This window comes from Anabas testudineus, chromosome 14 (assembly GCF_900324465.2).
Source record: "Anabas testudineus chromosome 14, fAnaTes1.2, whole genome shotgun sequence".
NCBI lineage: Eukaryota > Metazoa > Chordata > Actinopteri > Anabantiformes > Anabantidae > Anabas > Anabas testudineus.
This window is the reverse complement of record NC_046623.1, coordinates 18,910,401-18,927,820: the sequence shown is the minus strand read 5'-3', so window position 1 is coordinate 18,927,820 and position 17,420 is coordinate 18,910,401. Positions and strand designations below refer to the sequence as shown.

Genomic DNA, 17,420 nt, shown 5'->3' with positions numbered 1-17,420 from the left:
TAACTGCTTCAATCATCATTTCAAACCTCCAAAGAAAAAAGATCGATCACTTAATACAGTCAAAATACAAAACAATTTAATATACAAGTGTTTAAAACAATGTCGAATGTAAAAACAATAGTAACCACAACATCTGTAGAAGTGACGGACAGCTTGGTTTGGTGGTGAATGTACAGAACGACAGTAGTTTACTTGTGGAAACACATGCATAACCAGACAGTTACACACTGTTAAAAGTTTCTGAAAGTTGAAAAGAGCTAAAACATTTTATTCTCAAAATTATACAGTTTAATTTACAGGCCCTTCCAGCGTTAATAAAAAAAAAAAAAAAAAAATCCCTGCAACAAGAGATGAGTCCTGCTGATGAAGAATCGTACTGTTCGTGTTACACCTGGTCTGAAATCACAGTATGATACAGGAGCTGGTCCCACGCTCTAAAGAAGGGTGTCGCTAATGCTGTAATTAAACAAGAGCTTTAAAAAAGTGTTCTGAATATATGGCTGTATACTCAGTAAAAGCCACTAAAAGAAGATTGAGCCAGTGAAGAAAGATCCACTGTTGCCGAGTCCGTTCTACAGTCATTCACGAGGCAAATGTAAAGAAACTTTGAGTCTTGTTCAGGGATTGAAAGCTGATGGAGTTCAGGGGGAATCTGCTGGTTGGCTTTAAAACAAGTGTGATTCCACTTGACGGGTCGAGCGTTCGGTCAGTGCTTGTTGTTCGTCTCCTCCTGGCCTGAGTTAGCGATGCCATTCTGCGGTTGGCTGGACCCCGAGCCCAGGCCGTACAATCTCCCACAATACTTTGCATCATCGATGTTGTCTTCGAAGAAAAGCTGTGGGGAATTAAAAATTATATATATATAAATATCCACTTTGATGAAATAAAGTACGTTTCTTACACAACTCGCATGATCTGACTGCAAGACCTCAGTGCACCATGGGAAATGTAGTTCCTAATGCATCAGTGTAATGATGTAGTGGTAAACTTGTTTAAATTTGTTGACATGATTTTATTTCCCCTTTATAAAGTAGTATTCCGTAAACAAGGTCGTCTGGTTTAAACTGCACCTGTCGTAAAACGTTCAGGGAAATCTGAGGAGTTTCTGATGATACGGAAGCTACAGGTTCAAACTTCTGGATGTCTGTGTTCATACCTCCTTCATCCTGAAGAAAGCCATACCGGTGAGCAGCGAGTCTGATCCAGCCTGATGCTGCCGCCCGATCCGCTTCAGCTCTAGCTGGTCCGCCACTTCCTGTAGTCCCCCCTGCACAGATACGATTTCAATGGTGTAATGTAACTAATTACATTTAACAGCTAGTTACGTTACTTGCCTGGCTCAGATTTAGTAATACAGAACATACCTACTAATTAATTAATAATGTGAAGTTATTGTGGGATAAAACGTCCCAGCAGTAATAATCTTAACCAGCTGCAACTTTAAAATGATGTTTACACATTGATACATAAACTTACACGATCCAATAATTCTACACAATGAGTAGTTTTCCTTTTGGTACTTTCAGTATATTTTAGCTCTTTTATCTAAGCAAAAGTTTAAGTGGCTGTCTTCACTGTGGTATTACTAATTTACTGAAGTAAAATATCTCGGTTCTTCTTCTACTGCAGTACGAGGTGGTGAATGCATAAACACTAATTATTGTGTCAAACTGCTGAGCTAACTGCTAACTAAAGAAAACTCATCCCCTGTATGTTGGTAGGATGTGATACCTTTAGGTTCTTGCAGCTCTTCATCAGGTACTTGACATCATAGATTGCAGGAAAGAACAGGTTGAGAATCTGGAAGAAGTCGTGCTCCTCCTCAGGGAGTCGTGCGTCTGTCAGGAGCTTCACCAGGTAGCCAAAGTCATAGCCACTGAAGAACAGAACAAATAATGGTTCAGACCAGAATAGTTAGATGACACTTAATATTTCTTCAGATTTCTTGATAGAGATGAAGAAGAAGAAACCACCATTTCATAAAAATTACAGCATTCTAAAAACCAGCATCAGAGATACAAAAGCTGAGTCTGAGCAGAACTGAACTGACCTGTGGAAGGAGAGCCACTTGACATTTTCACACAGCACCAGGCCAGACGTCATGAGGAGCTCAGCAAAGTAGAGCGTGTCAATTCCCTCTTCTTCGTGCTTTTTAAACTGGAGGCCTGAGTTCTGAAGCAGGTCTATGGAGTCCTGTGAGTACATGTCTTCTCTGTGTGGAACAAGAGTGACTTTGATTTCTCTTTACATAGATGTGATGGTTTTCAATAAAAGTTTTGTTGTTCAGTATGACACTATCATGTTGGACATAAAAAGCTGAAGCAGTAAAGTTTGAAAACATGTTATTTTGTCCAGTGTTTATATCAGTTAGGCTGAGCTAAATAACAGAAGAAGCCTGTGTATGATGTAGTACAGTTAACAACAGCACAAACACAGATTAATCAACATCATTTGATTCAAATTGAACTTTATCACAATCATGGGGGGGAGGATTCACTGCAGAACCTTTCTATTGGACTGACCTAAAATCCTGGCAACTGCAAACAGACACCAGTGATTCAGGAATCTAATATTCTTATCCTTTCAATATTTCCTCCACTATCTGTTTCTAACAGTTTGTGGATGGGAATCAAAGCGCAGACGGTGTTCTTAAACCTCTGACCACTGTCAGATGAAAACAACTTGTTCAAATTCAAACAGGATTGAAAATGGAGAAGGGGAAAAAAAACTGGCCACTTACGTGAGGTTGAACTTGAAGTTGAACTGCCAAGTCGTCGTGCCAGGGGGATAGTTTCCATCCTCGTTCATGAACGTGAGCCCCAGCTGGATGATCTTCAGGAGGTCCACGTTACACCTCAGCAGCTGGTACTGGTAGTCCACTGTGCTGCGAAACTCGCCAATTGGTCGGACAACCACTCCGGGGAATTCTGTGTCCTGGTGAACAATAAAGACAAATGATTTATCGGTCTACGATGAAGCATCTACAACAGTCTCCTACAGAAAAGGTCCATCAGATTTAACACATTCAAAACACCACATCCTTTCTTCTAATCCTGCTGTGAACAAATTCCCTACACTTTATCCCGACCGACTCTTACCATGGCAATGTAACTGTAGCTTTGAATGATCTGTCGGATCTTCCTCATTTCCTCCTCCACATTGCTCGCCCAGACTTCACAGATTATCTGACTAGAATCTGTAAGTGCGGCTGGCATGTTGGCAGGTCGGGAAGACAACTAAAACCCCAAGAATCGTGCAGCACTTGTGAAAGGGAGGCTGTGTGATGAAGACAGACAACTCTAGAAGGGGAGGAATAGAAGGTGTTAGCCAGTACATTTAAAACTTTTGCTGTTGGCAAAACAAATGCTACACAGAAAAATTCGCTATGTTAAACACATAGATAAGACGTTCATAAAAAATGAACAAGTAAACCAATGTGAGACAACATCATTATGGGGAAAAAAGAAAAACATTACTCAGAAATGGTTTAAACAGTACAGATAAGAGTGATGCAACTCATTTAAAGAAGCAAACCAACTTTCAATTATTTCAGCTATGACTGTCAGATGTTTCTATTTTTAATAATTTCACATTTGTCTAATAAATAAACTTTTAATACATTAATAAAATCGTGTCTTCAAAATATTTGAATTTGGTCTTGGGGGGCATAGAATAAAAAACATTTAATTTAGAGTGATATTCATGAAATAAACCACTTAAGTTGTATAAAAAGCTAAAACCAATATCTTGTTAAAACATAGAAGAAGTACCTTTGTTTTTAATCACATTGATCATCTCAGTACTCCAGTATTAAATAAGTACTCCGCTACAAGCAGAATATCATTTCACAATATCTACTCAAGTTGAAGTATGTGCTCTAAAATGAAAGTTGAAGTACTCCTAAGTACTAAGACACGACCTGATGACCCATACACAGGTAACCACGTCTTGAAGGGTTTAGAAACTCTTTTCCTGAGGCGCTAATTCAGCTGTGCAGCTACTTTCTGCTGCTAATGTAACGTTAACATGCTGCGTTTCAATGAGGTGTTTATATCAACCCAACACTAGCGTTTAAAATGCGAGGCTATGTGACATTTACCAAACATTTAGATATAGCTCACGGGTAAAAGGGAGTTTTAAAAAACTATTAGTTTTTACATTAATTCACTTTTTGTTGCCATGACATCAAAATGATTTTACCTCATAACGTTAGCTGCTGGCTGTGTCTAATATCAAGCTAACTTAGCTAACGTTAACACAACTGGCATCTAACAACACTATATCAGATCTGATGAGTGTTGTTCTGAAGTAAAAGTCTTGGTGAGAAGTTTTTCATGTTTTAAACTTCACAGTCTGAAGTTTTATTCTCACCAACAAACAACGGTGCAGTTTGGGAATAAAGCGTTAGCATGAGCGGCTAACGTTCACAAGCTACATCTCACGTTGTTAAGGAAGCTTTATCACCAGAGCAAAGAAGCTCCAATGTTCACCTCTCAATATCTGGAGATATTTACGTACAATGTAAATACACCACAGTGTTGCTGTAGAAAGTATAAGAGTATAAAAAATAAAATGTTACCAGATAATTTCCTCGACGTATCCTGCCAAGCTAATCGCTAACGCCACTGTATCTTCTTCGTTTACTCTCTGCTGCTGCTTTTCTTCTTCTTCTTCGCTTTGTTTGGATCACACTGAGACTCCACACCGCCACCTACCGGATCTTCATGACGTTAGGCTTTATATGGGCTCAGCGCTTTATTCATCTTAAAGAGTTATAATAACTCTTTTATAAAGAGTATAATAACTCTTTAAGGTGAATCTAATTTGTTTTTCTGATCAGAAAAAGGCGTTCAAAAACTCAAGAAAACTCAATTAAAAAAATTCTAATGTATTACAACAAAGCACACCTTTGTATTTCCAGTTTTTTTAATGACAAGGCTAGTCATCCTAAATATTTCTGTTATTGTCAACAAATGGCATAAAAAGACTAAAATCAGTCTAAATATATCTCAGTGTACGTGACACTGCTCGACTGCTGACTGTAGTATGTCCACAGAGACTGATCCAGAAAGGCTGAGTCCACGATAGCACCTAGTCTTTGCTGGTCTAATGCTGCTTACGTCAGGGTCTGGATGAGGATTATTGTGACCAAAAAGACCAAGGAAATGTGTTTTTATAAACCAAGAAACTGTAGTCTTGTGACGAAGACTGATACTAGTCAAAAAGAAATCAGGAACAGACACACACACAGACAGATTGGCCATTCAAGAAAGCACATTTATTTGAAAACCATCTAAAATACCTGATGTACAGAATATTGCTTGACATGTCCACAACACAGCTGTTAGCAGGTTAGTGTCCCTCAGAAGACAATCACAGTCATCACAGCGAATAAAAACATAAACACACAATGTTCTTACATTTTGTGAATAATAATTCAAACACAGTAGAGAAGGAGACAAATTTAATAACTGGTCAAACATCTACTTTCTGTGTTTGTATGTTTCTCTTTGTGGACACTGGACAGAGATGAGAGAGGAGAATCTGACCTGTGAGGATGAGGGTTAGGGCCTGGTTACTGCGATGCTTATCGATTGTTATGTTCTGTGATTTACCAGGTCAAAACTTCTGAAAGTGTTTTCACACTTGTTTAAATCTAGAGAATAAAAAGACAGAAGGTGTTAAAGACAGCACAGATTTTTAATTAGATGTCATGGTGCTATCAAAGTTGTCAGAAATTACATTAACTATAATCTGTGCACTGGAAATTTGGACAAGTAATAAATAGATAAAACAGTGACCTGGTGACCACACATACTGTTGGAAACCACATGACCTGTTTGTGCTCCAGGACTGTTAACATGTTGGATTTGAAGGGTTAAGAAAGAAGCACAGTAAACCAAAGTATTCTCTGTGTTTTAAAGACAAAATACATTATTCATATATCATGCTGTTGATTTTGTTGAGACGTCTTTAAAAATACCAGTGGTGTTTCCATCCTGTTTGGTCATTTTTAAACCAAATGTTCTTTGAGGCAGAATTGAGACTTTTAAATACACAAGTGCTAACAGGAAAAGTAGTGGAAGAACAATAAGGTGCACCTTGTTTATTATTCTCCCTTGGCAGGTGCTGGAGGATCCAGACCTGCCCCAACACTGTACTTCAGAGAGTCCATCAAATGTGCTTTACAAATAAACCAGCAATGCACAGAAAGTTAACACTGTTTGACAGGAACACGCTTTTCCTCCCAGGCATAAAACTGAGTTTGTCCTGAGCTGAAAACCAGATAAAAGCCGAAGCAGGGATAAAAAAAAAAAAACAGGTTTAAACGTGTCAGTTCTCTGCTGTGAGTCCCAGCGTGAAGCGTCACTGCTCTGTGGATTCAGCACTTCTCTGGATGTGGGAAATCTCCAGGATAGGCATGAGGAGCTGGAAAGCATCCTGGATGTAGGAAGCACTGTTTGAGGCCTGTGATGATCAGAGATTCATAAAAAATGTTAACAACAAATTGCACCACACAAAAGTCTCCACAGTATGTCACAGTTTCCTCCAACAACACACAGCCAGGCAGAAGTTAGTACCCCCCTTTAATTCTATTTGTTTGTATAAAAACATAATAAAAATCAGCTGATAGGAGCACAACATTTAAATCTTTAAATATTAACTGAATTAAATAAAACTGCAGTAAGTAAGTACATTTAATAACACTGACAATCTGTGTGCGCAGTATTTCACCAACCTCTAAAAAGACTCCTGTTATCAGTGGGTTGAGGACGTCTCCCTTCTCATTAGACTGGAAAACGAAAAAAAGTTTCAAAAGAACAAACTGAAGTGATGAGTGAAACCTGAAAATGACATTTCTGACAATGCAAATAGCAGCAAGCTCTGCTACAACAGCTTTGACATTTAAAGGAACCCAGGGTGAAGGGAGTAAAAGATGAAACAGGTCCCCATCAACTGTAAATCTAATGAATGCAGATGATATTTATTTATTCTGATTGTTCAAATAACATGATGAGGAAACTAGATGACCGTTCCTTCCATTGGTTTGGTTTTACAGTAAACAGTAAACAAGTATTTTTCATTATGTGTCCTACTTTAATATTAAAACTATGTTTTATTTTATAACCAAACTGAAGGAGTAGAGATGTAATAATCCCACCTACCCCTGCAGCTGTTAAACACGAAGTGAACTTCTTGGAAAGCAGTGAGATTTCTTTACACAAAACAACCGTTAACCTGAGGACACACACAGACATTCAGTTAGAGAACAGATCAAACAGGTTCAAACAGAATCCCTGTGTTGTCTTACTGTGACAGAACGCCGGCCTCTGTGCTGCTGTTGGAGAACAGGATCATCTCAGCCACTTTGTGGAAAAGCTCAATGGATCGAGCAGTCAGCTCAGCCAGGCTCCTGATGGCTGCGGCATGAACGTCCTGATGAGAGATGAGCGAATGAAACATAAAAACTAAAAAGCATCCAGTCGAGCAAAGGAAAACACTTTAGAGTTACAGTGAAACAAATCCATCTAAAACCATGTGTCCATAAATCAATTACAAGAATTTATCTTAATCAATAAATGCACCCTGGTTACTTTCCAACTATCCCGTCCCCACTCACCTGGTCTGCCCATTGAGATCATTTAGTTCTCTGAAGAAGTGAGTGCCTAGCTAAAATGTTGCTAAAAGCCACAAAGCAGCCTGGGAGCTACATCCTGATTTGAGGCACTTTGTCCACTTACCTCTACAGAGACGGTTTTCTTTACATCCTCCTCGCTCTCCTCCTCTTCGTTCTCTGGATGGGTCATGTCAGTGATCTGCCTGCAGGCACTCTTACAGGTCTGTTGGAGGTAAGAGACTAAGCTATGAACATACCTGCCACCCCGTTTACACACAGGTGTTTACATGGACTCAAGTAACCTGGTAGTAGACATGCAGAAAAAGCGAAATCTGATTTTGGAAGTGTGGTCCATAGATTTTACATTTACATTTATCAAACACTTTCATCCAAAGCGACTGAAAAGTGAGATAAAAGGTACAAAGCAAAGGCAGAGTAAGTGTAAGGAGGTGAGAAGGACCACTACTGGAGGTGGGACACAGCTGGGATCCAAACCTCAGTCTCCCTCATGGAGGGCGGCGATCTTACCACTACACTATTCACTGTTTGGGTTTATGGAGATAGAAAAGACGCTTCCCGATCGCTTTTCCTTTTCCAGAGACTGCGACACACACACACACACACACACACAGTCTCTGAGCTCCTATTTACAGCACAAACTGTCTGAATTAGAGAAATACACAGTGAAAAGTGACTTATTTCAATGTCCTGGGGGAACTGTGTTGGTTTCAGTTTCCATGGACTTGATTTAAAAACGAGGCCCCATCACTTCTCAGCTGATAGTAGTAATGCGGTGAGTGTCTGCAGCCTTTGTCCTGCAAATGCGCTCTTCCAGAAATTATACAGAGTAATCAGCGTTCTCCAGGAGAAATCTACATCAGGAAATCAGGTTTCTCTAATCCCCTACCCTGATTACGGTAACCACGTTTCCTGTTTACATCTCGAGAAAGCCGACGGTAACCTGGTTACTTGAGTGCAGGTAAACGCACTGACCGGCTGACAAACATGTGACTGGTACCTTGCTGAGTTTGTCGGCTGTGGAGGAAACACTAAGACCCTCCAAGGCCTCTGATATCTCCCTCTCAAACTCGGTGCCATCTTCATCTAGAATCAGAACATAAATCGTTTCAGATGATGTACGCTTCTTTTCCCTCTTAGTGCTGGCATTTTCATACAGTCGGTGTCTTACAGAGACATTACCTTTCTTCTCATCAACATCCTCATCATCAAACTCCATCAGTGAGAACGAGTCTTTTATATGATCAAGCTCTTCCCTCAGCTCAACCAGCTTGTCTCCTGAGAGAGTGGTCAGCACTGATTTCACCTGCAGCACACACAGACAGACACAGATATTAGGACTTTTACCAAACGAATCTACACCACGTAGCCATGGACCTTATGCTGTAACCTACACGACATGCACCTCCCCCGAGATAAAACTACCCCATGTGGAGACGACGTATTCAACAACTGTAACTAAACACTAGGTACTGGCTTAGATTCAATGAAGAAGCATCAATCAAGCTAAACTTAACAGGTCTTTGTCAACTTAGGCAGTTTGCACCATCTTAAGTGTCATCGTATGGACCTGAACACTAATGATACCTTAGACTCACTCTCCCGAGACAGAATCTCCAGAGCCTCGAGGTGTGACAGACCCTGAAATTCATCAAACAGCATCCCGTAGTGAGCGACCACCTTCTTCTCAGAATCTGACGACTCTTCCTCTGCTGTCTGCTGCTCCTCTCGCTCCTTCGCTTCCCGCAACACCTAGAAGACAGACAGAGACAGAGCTGAGAAAGTGACAGTGAAAGAACTCCAGTAGTCTGGCTCAGAGAATCCATACTGGCGATCACAGCATCCTCTCTAACCTGAATCATTAAGATTATCTTTATCTATTTTCAGCTTCCATATCGTGTCAGCCCACCTGAGACAGAGTGGCGTTCCTGTTCATCAGTCCTTTCGTCTTCTTAAAGCCGGGGTCGCCTTCCGCAATCACATCCATTGTCTTCTTCCCAATGAACTCCAGAGCATCCAGACCACCTGTGATCACTGTCTTACCCTGTGAAGGATGTTTTGCACAGGGAAGCCATCTCTTCAATTATCAATATTTAACATGAATTTACAAAACAACATATTAAAACTATTGTGTTTATTATTAAGTAATACTGGAGCATCTTTTCTCCTTATTACAACTTCACAGTGTTCCTTAATATGTGTCCTAAAATGTTTTTTGAGTATTTGGGAATAAAAATGTATGGAAAAAGGTAAAATCTCCCAAATAGCACAAACAGCACTCGTGCACAGGTTCTTTCTGCTTACAGTGTTCTGGACAACGCTGGTGAGCGATGACAACATTCCCATTGCGCTTCCCACCGCTGACGATCCGTCTCCCACTGCTGCGTCAGTGTCACTGCTGGCATCACCTGCACAAGAAGAAATAGACAGAACTTAGATTTTTTGTTGTGAAAGGTTTTACACACTATGAGACAATATGTGATGATCTTTACTATCACCAACAAGTCCCAGCTGATGTCTGTCTCCTACATTTCACACAGGAAACAGTAGAATATCTCACCCTGCTGTTGCTGTTCGTCCTCCACCTGTGTTGACAGTTCAGTCGGACTCGGAATTCCCAGTGACGTCTCAGCCTTCTCTATCACCTGAGTGAGACCTTGGCCTGGACACGGATGACACGTGTGTATGGTACAGAAGACATTTAAACAATAACATACAGGAACCAGTGAGGTGAGGCAGCATGATTCCAAACGTAATAATCAATGTTTTCATGAAGTTAATGCAGTTGTTTTCCACATAGAGAACCAAAATGAATACCATACATGTTGTATAGATTACAGGAAGATTGTCTCATGTGCTCTGTACTCACCCACAGTGGCCACAGTAGCTGTTGCTGTGGATAAGATGGTTTTCCCCCAGCTACCCCAGTAGCCCCAACCACCCTGAGACACGGTGGACTCACTGGATGTCTGAGAGAGAGGAGAGAATGAAGACAGGAGGACGATGAGTAAGTACGTTATGAATGAGAAAGAAAAATCCTAAAAAGAAAATTCAACTGCTGTTGAGATTGAAGTTTGGGATTTGAGGTGAAGTCTACTGATAAAAGTCAACATTTATCACTAGTGTTGCCACACTTTAGAATTATGCAACACAGGATATGTCATCAGCCTATTACCACAACATTACTTCATCTTACAGCCACGTGACTGGAGTCAATAACATTTAGTATAGAATGAAGTATTATAAGTTCACACTGGTAAAGGCCAGATGATTGCAGTAGTATTTTTGCTGTTTGACTGTATTTGACTGCTGGACCCAGACTGCTATTAATAAAGTGAGAATACATTCAATTGTAAAAATTGGATCTAATATTTGTCAAGTTAAAAGAATAAGCTCTCAAACTGTAGATATATAATATGTTTGCCATAGTTTCTACTTGTGTCTAATATAAACTGAGTGTGTGAAAGTGATTTTCTCATCAGTACTTTTGGAGGCTGCTGTTCTACTTTTGATGTCTGCTCAGCTTCAGCTGAAGTTTTGGTGTCCGGTCTCCTCCTGGCTTTCCTCGTCGGGGCCACGTCAGTGGCGATGTCAGGTGTGGTTGGGGTCGAGCCATCAGGAGTACTGGCGGAAGAAGCATCCTGACTATTTGGTGCCACCTCTGGACCCTCTGCTGCTGTAGCTTCACTGTCTGACATCTTACTGTCTTAGTGCATGCCTTCAAAGTGGGAAAAGAACAGGAGATCAGTATTAGAAAGAAGAAAATCTAATTAATGTCATGCACACACACACTGCTGTTTTTGTAATGAGAGTATTAAATGCTGACAGTGAGGAACAAAAGTGAAAAGATTACTAAAGGTTAATCAGACTTTTTGGGGAGTTATAAACACTCCCAAGCTGGTGAAGGCAGGGTACATGTGTGAGGAAGACAGCTGATTATTAGTTAATGATCTATCCGAAGATGTTGAGGTGTTTTGTAACTGAGGAGATCTGATAATCAAGTTGTAATGTTTCAACAAAAAGTCAATCACTCTTCCAGTTATTTTGTATTAACATGCTGAAATTCAGAAAACACATCCCTTACTACACTTTTCCCAGTTTACATTACAGCACCACCTTGGAAAAGCAGAGAGTCTTAGTTTAAAGTCGAGTCCAGGTTTTCTGAACTACAGGGTCCAGATTCACAACCAAGCTACATGTATAACTCCATAAATCCATTATACTGCATGTGGTAGATCTGTGTATACAGTATGTGTGCTACAGAAAGGACTGGCATGAAATGAATGTGTTATGAAATAAGCCAGATAAACCTTAAAGCATCTTATTAGGATTTAGTTACTGTATCAGAGCTGGTTTGTTTTCACTGACACATCCAGCTTGTTGCTAGCACTTTGATGAGCTACAGTCATTCCTTCATCTAGCTCACGCTGTCTTTCTGTGATTTAGTTGTTTTATTAGCTACCAACACAGAAGTTAGATGAAATAAACCACGTTTATTGTGCTGAGACCTGCTCACCTTTCTGCTGCCCAGCTGTCAGTCCTCAGGTTAGCAGTGAGCTAGCAGTGAGCTAGCAGTGTGCTAACAGTTTCCGTCTCCAAATTAAAACAAGATTAATTGGTTTTCACTCGTTTTTCTATCCTTCGGTTGGTACACGTTGCACTTTTTAGAGTTTCACAGGAAACTGTTGAATGATTTATGGTTTGTCGCTGTTTTTGTCCTGAAGGATTAGCCACGTCACAGTTTGTTTTTTACTGAGCAGCTATCAGGATACAAGTTCCGGTTACACGTTTCAAAATAAAGCATCTTGACTATGGAACTATAATTAGTAATAAATAGTTTATTAAATGATTGATTTCTATCGCGAACTGTTTGAAATATTGATTTGATTCTGATTTAAGATTCTCTCTGATTTAGTTTTAAGATTCAAACTTTGTTAAACACTTTTAAAAGATATTTAATGGGTAAGTGATTTGTGTGGTCTTATTTTGAAGGCAAACGCTGCCTACTACCGGTCTATATTTCCTTTCAGGTAACTTGACGAACTACTGAATTTATTTATTAAAAATAAAAAGTGAGAAACAGCCAAAATCTATTTATTAAACCTTTATAAAACCTTTAAGAGCTCAAAATAAACATGTTCATATTCCAAATTAATAAAAGAATAACGGATAAATACCAAACACAATTAAAATGTAGCCTATAAAAACATAATGCAGCATACGATTTTAAACTTCTCACATTTAGCACATTTAAATGAATAAAGTCAACTGTAAAATAAAATACGGAAAATAATTGTGCTAAATCAACTATTATTATTGAATTAAATTCATACGAAGCCTGTAGCTAGTTGTGTTCATAATTCAATAAATGTAAAAATATTAAATTATAAAATTAATATAGAAAATAATTGCTTTATAAGTATTAAATAAAATGAAAAAAACATTTCAACGCTCTTTTTTTACAGTATGTCATACTCAACCCCATCAAATCAGCTCACCTGCATGGAAGTCCCGCCCACTCCGTCCTTACCTGTCCAGAAGTAGGAAGTGAACGGAGTGGACGGATCCTGTGTGCTGTTGGTTAATCTTTACTACCTGAAGGTAAAAAAGCTGAGTAACAGAGAAGAACTGGAGTAAAAGGACTAAAACATATTTGTACACGCTGTCCAGCAGCAGGTGGGATCCACTGGCTCAGTACCTGTTGGGTGTTTGGATTTCTGTCTGCTCCTGGTAACGTTAATCTCTGCACGAACTATCACTATTTTCATTAGTTTGGGTTTCAGCCACCACATAACATGACACCACTAAACAGTTTAGATCAGCACAACAGAAGCAGGAATGCCTGAGAGCCACAGTCCACTTACTGTTTGTCTGACTTGTTCCCCATGAAAAACTAATTAAGACTATAAAAGTAAAAATGTCAATGATAATGTGTGTGATTAGTGCAGTTAGTACCAATAGAAGACAAAAATGTTTAATACATAGGCTTTATTATTAACACACTGAGGAGCCAGTCTCCAGTTTATGTTGCTGCATTACTCACGATGTTTTCTTCCTGTTCTACAGGTTTGTCTCGTCTAAATGTGAGAAGAAGCTGCAACTTATTTCGAATATGTCAGCGCCTCAGAAACACTACCTGCTTCTCCTAGTCCTGCTGCTCAGCGGCTGGTGGGCAGACGGAGCTCAGAACGACTCAGATGTGGAGCTGGTATCCCCAGAGTGGGTGGCCAGTGTCCCTTCCAGCCGGGACATCGTGGTGAGGGAGGGATCCAGCACGCTGATCGAGTGTAATGTCACTGGAAGACATGAAAAGATCAAGTGGTACAACTCTAAAGGGACTCTGCTGGGTGAGGGTGAAGGTAAGAGGAGGAAACTTTAGGTGGTGGCATATAGAGCCATACAGTGTGTTCCCATTATCATTTCACCAGTAATTCCATCACAGTGGGAGTGTCACTTCTTTTAATGTGTAGTTTCTAAATAGTCCCCAGTACACGAACAACATGCTTCAGTAAACATGGATTAGTTGAATTTAAAGTAAAATCCATCTGGACGATAAGGTTTTTATTGTCAAAATCAGCAACATTTAAAATACAAAAGAACTCTGCTTTTAAAGCACTCAACTTAAACATACAGCAGAAATAAAATAAAATAAAATAAAAGATTAAAAAACATTATAATATAAAGTGACAGGATCCACAGTCACAAGGTTCATGATAAGAGCTGCGCTTTGAAAGGAGGGGATAGCGTTGGTCAAGTATTTGGAGTTTGCAGAAGATAAGATGTGTGGGTAAAGTTTGCTAAAGTTCAGACAGTATGTTGTAAGGAACAGTTCCTGCAGAACAGTGTGCAGAGTATTTTTTGGACTCTGTTAAAGTGTGGAGGGAGTGGAACAGGTATAAAAATTTAAATGGATCTATCTTTCATCCAAGGACCACAGCAGAGGCAAGGTAATACTTTAATGACTTTAACTGATTATTTTAAGAAATCTAATCAAAAACCATCAGAACACAACAAATCTACAGTACAAAAATCCAGAATACATCAATAATTGTAGTTTAAATAATGAAACATAACTAGGGAGGTGAGATATGGTAGATAACAAAGTGTGTTACTCCATCAGAGGCAGCAGTGACATCAAATTGACAGAAGCCTTAAGCTGTGTAATCAGGAAAATCAGTCTGTAGGTATAATAATAATAAATTTATTTATAGAGCACTTTTCTAAACACAAGTGCTTCACAAGACAGACACGAAACACATGTAGCCCAACAAGATCAACTTGAGCAAGCACTAGGCAAACAGTGGAAAGAAAAAACTCCCCCTAGGGGAAGAAACCTCCAGCAGAACCAGGCTCAAGTTAAACGGCCATCTGCCTCGACCGGTTGGGAGCAGGAAACAGTTATACAAACAAAACAATAATACAAACAACTACCACATCGGTCCTTGGGGAGACCAGTTCCAACGTAAAGACATTGTAATCTAATGGAGAGTCTTCCCAAGGACAGATTTGTTTTAGCTTACAGAAGATCGCAAAAGGCTCGCCGGTAGAGGTATGTTTTAAGGAGAGTTTTAAAAGATGTTACTGAGTCAGCTGATCTTATTTCCTCGGGTAAGCTGTTCCAGAGTTTAGGGGCTCTAACTGAAAAGGCTCTGTCACCTCTAGTAGTCATTCTGACATCAGGGACATACAGAAGATTTCTACCAGAGGATCTCAGGCTACGTGCAGGCTCATAAGGCTTTAAAAGCTGGGAGAAATAGCTGGGGGAAAGGCCATGCAGAGCTTTAAAAGTTATTAATAAAATCTTAAAATCAATCCTATAACTTACTGGCAGCCAGTGTAAGGAAGTTTTCTTTTTCTAGTTAAGAGTCTTGCAGCTGAGTTCTGAACAATCTGGAGCCCATTAATAGATTTCTGGCTGAGACAGGTGAACAGACTGTTGCAATAGTCGAGGCGTATCTGACTCCCTCGGTTTTTCTGGGAGGAACTGAGGCCTGATCCCAGCAGGAACAAATGACCTGTGTTCCTCCATACACTGTAGTTGGCACGGCCTCGTTTATCTGTCCACTGTCACCAGCTGGACACCGTCCAGGTGAGCTGGGACCGACTTCGTTCAGTCACGTTCTCGTCCATTTTTCTCAGCGCTTCTCTCCAGCTCCTCACCTTCGCCTCTTCGGCTGCTGATGGATTTCAGCTCTCTCTCCTGAGAGCATCCCGGCCTTTTGCAGGGCTACTAGCTAATAGCTTGCTAGTTGTTAAAGGGTGTAAACCATGCTGTTTCCATGGTACCTTGTGTCTCCAGACACACATGGATCAGATGCCAGTAAGTCCACATCTTCCATAAAACTAAACCAAATGTCTGCTGATGGTGGAAGAGGAGACAGGAGAAAGTAACAGCAAACAGTGCAAAGGTCAGACCACAATGTTGGCTCCAAAATGTTGTTCTGCCCATTAGATGCGAAGAAATCACAGAAATCACAACACGTACAGGTTAAATTGAGCAGTACAAACACGAACCTTGACATTTAGTATTATGGTGTTTCTCAGTGATTCAGTATTTGTTTTCATTCCATCATAAAGCATCATCAGCTGATCGCTGTTTCTTCCATCTCTGAGCCTCATGTCTGTATAGTTTGTGGTCAAACTAAAACTCTGTCTTGTCATCTTTTCTCGTGTTTTCTCTCCAGGTGGGAAGTGGCAGATTAAGGAGAACGGCGTCCTGAATATCACTGAGGTCTCCTTTGAAGACCGTGGCCGCTACACCTGCGTCACATCCAGCAGGACCAGCACGGCCGAAAGCTACACCGTCACTGTGCGTGTGGCCTACACAGACAGCGGCCTGGGTCTGTACTATGTCATCATCTGCCTGGTGGCGTTCACCGTCACAATGATCCTGAATGTGGCACGGATCTGCATGGTCAGCAGCCATCTCAAGAAGACGGAGAAAGCCATCAACGAGTTCTTCCGCACAGAGGGCGCAGAGAAGATGCAGAAAGCCTTTGAGGTCGCCAAGCGCATCCCCATCGTGACGTCCGCCAAGACGCTGGAACTCGCCAAGGTAACGCACTTCAAGACCAAGGAGTTTGCCCGTCACATGGAGGAGCTGGCACGCAGTGTCCCTCTGCCGCCCCTGATCCTGAACTGCCGAACATTTGCAGAGATGACGAACCCTGTGCCGGACCCTGCAGAGCCAGATGGGAACCAACAAGCTGTAGGCCCCTCGTGCTCCCACAAAAGTGGAGAGAAGGAGGTGGAGGTGTGCCAGGTGCTGCTGCCCAGTGAAAGCCAAGTCGACCCCGGAGCACGTGTTGACATCAGTGTGTCGGTGCACTCTGTTTGTGAGAAGGTCACCAGTGAAGAGAAGGGAAGCTCACGAGCAAGTCTATGAGAGCAGCATACAGCTCAACCCAGTCAAAAGCCCACAAGAAGAAACACTTGGTGTCAGATGTCTGAACTGCACATGCTCAGAAGAGAGGGTTGGACTTTGTTTAGATCCTAACCATTCAGATTCTGCTTGAGTGAGAAAAGAAACCTGAAATACACTGATACTGTGAATAACATCTCGTTCTATGTGGTTATTAGATTCTGGTTGTTTTCCACTTGTTCTTCCTTCAATGAGATGAAGCATCCTCTGATTGTAGACAGGCCAAACACTCTGCTGCTTTCCCTCGTTAAACTAACACCTGTCTCCCTTGTCTCCTATGTCATTACATGCACATTGGATCCAAGTTTGCTTTCAGAAATCAAAGAGCAACAGTTTTAGTTTGTTTCTCAGTGATTTCAGACG

The 17,420-nt window shown here is 40.7% G+C and overlaps 3 protein-coding genes across 4 annotated transcripts; 1 reads left to right on the top strand and 2 right to left on the bottom strand.

Annotated features, from left to right (window-relative positions):
* Positions 1–54: 54 nt before the first annotated feature.
* On the bottom strand, positions 55–4,678 carry cnot8 (CCR4-NOT transcription complex, subunit 8). The gene is made up of 7 exons (XM_026371059.1): positions 4,580–4,678; positions 3,099–3,299; positions 2,741–2,934; positions 2,051–2,212; positions 1,732–1,876; positions 1,157–1,267; positions 55–835 (listed from the first exon to the last, which is right to left on the bottom strand). Exons 2-7 carry the CDS (start codon positions 3,213–3,215, stop codon positions 707–709), a joined length of 858 nt encoding a protein of 285 aa, XP_026226844.1. The 5' UTR covers positions 3,216–3,299; positions 4,580–4,678; the 3' UTR covers positions 55–706.
* Positions 4,679–5,256: 578 nt separating this feature from the next.
* fam114a2 (family with sequence similarity 114 member A2) lies at positions 5,257–12,392 on the bottom strand. The gene is made up of 14 exons (XM_026373052.1): positions 12,153–12,392; positions 11,122–11,354; positions 10,506–10,605; positions 10,197–10,298; positions 9,941–10,044; positions 9,546–9,680; positions 9,224–9,388; positions 8,819–8,942; positions 8,637–8,722; positions 7,743–7,841; positions 7,313–7,437; positions 7,167–7,239; positions 6,740–6,793; positions 5,257–6,468 (listed from the first exon to the last, which is right to left on the bottom strand). The coding sequence occupies exons 2-14, from the start codon at positions 11,332–11,334 to the stop codon at positions 6,367–6,369; spliced, it is 1,482 nt and encodes a 493-aa protein (XP_026228837.1). The 5' UTR covers positions 11,335–11,354; positions 12,153–12,392; the 3' UTR covers positions 5,257–6,366.
* A 770-nt stretch (positions 12,393–13,162) lies between these two features.
* LOC113168855 (microfibrillar-associated protein 3-like) lies at positions 13,163–17,193 on the top strand. 2 transcript variants are annotated; one of them, XM_026369893.1, is made up of 3 exons: positions 13,163–13,237; positions 13,703–13,995; positions 16,321–17,193. In XM_026369893.1, exons 2-3 carry the CDS (start codon positions 13,749–13,751, stop codon positions 17,019–17,021), a joined length of 948 nt encoding a protein of 315 aa, XP_026225678.1. In that variant the 5' UTR covers positions 13,163–13,237; positions 13,703–13,748; the 3' UTR covers positions 17,022–17,193. The 2 variants fall into 2 exon arrangements, with proteins under 2 accessions (XP_026225678.1, XP_026225677.1); XM_026369892.1 differs by having other exon boundaries at positions 13,173–13,366.
* The last annotated feature ends 227 nt before the right edge of the window (positions 17,194–17,420 follow it).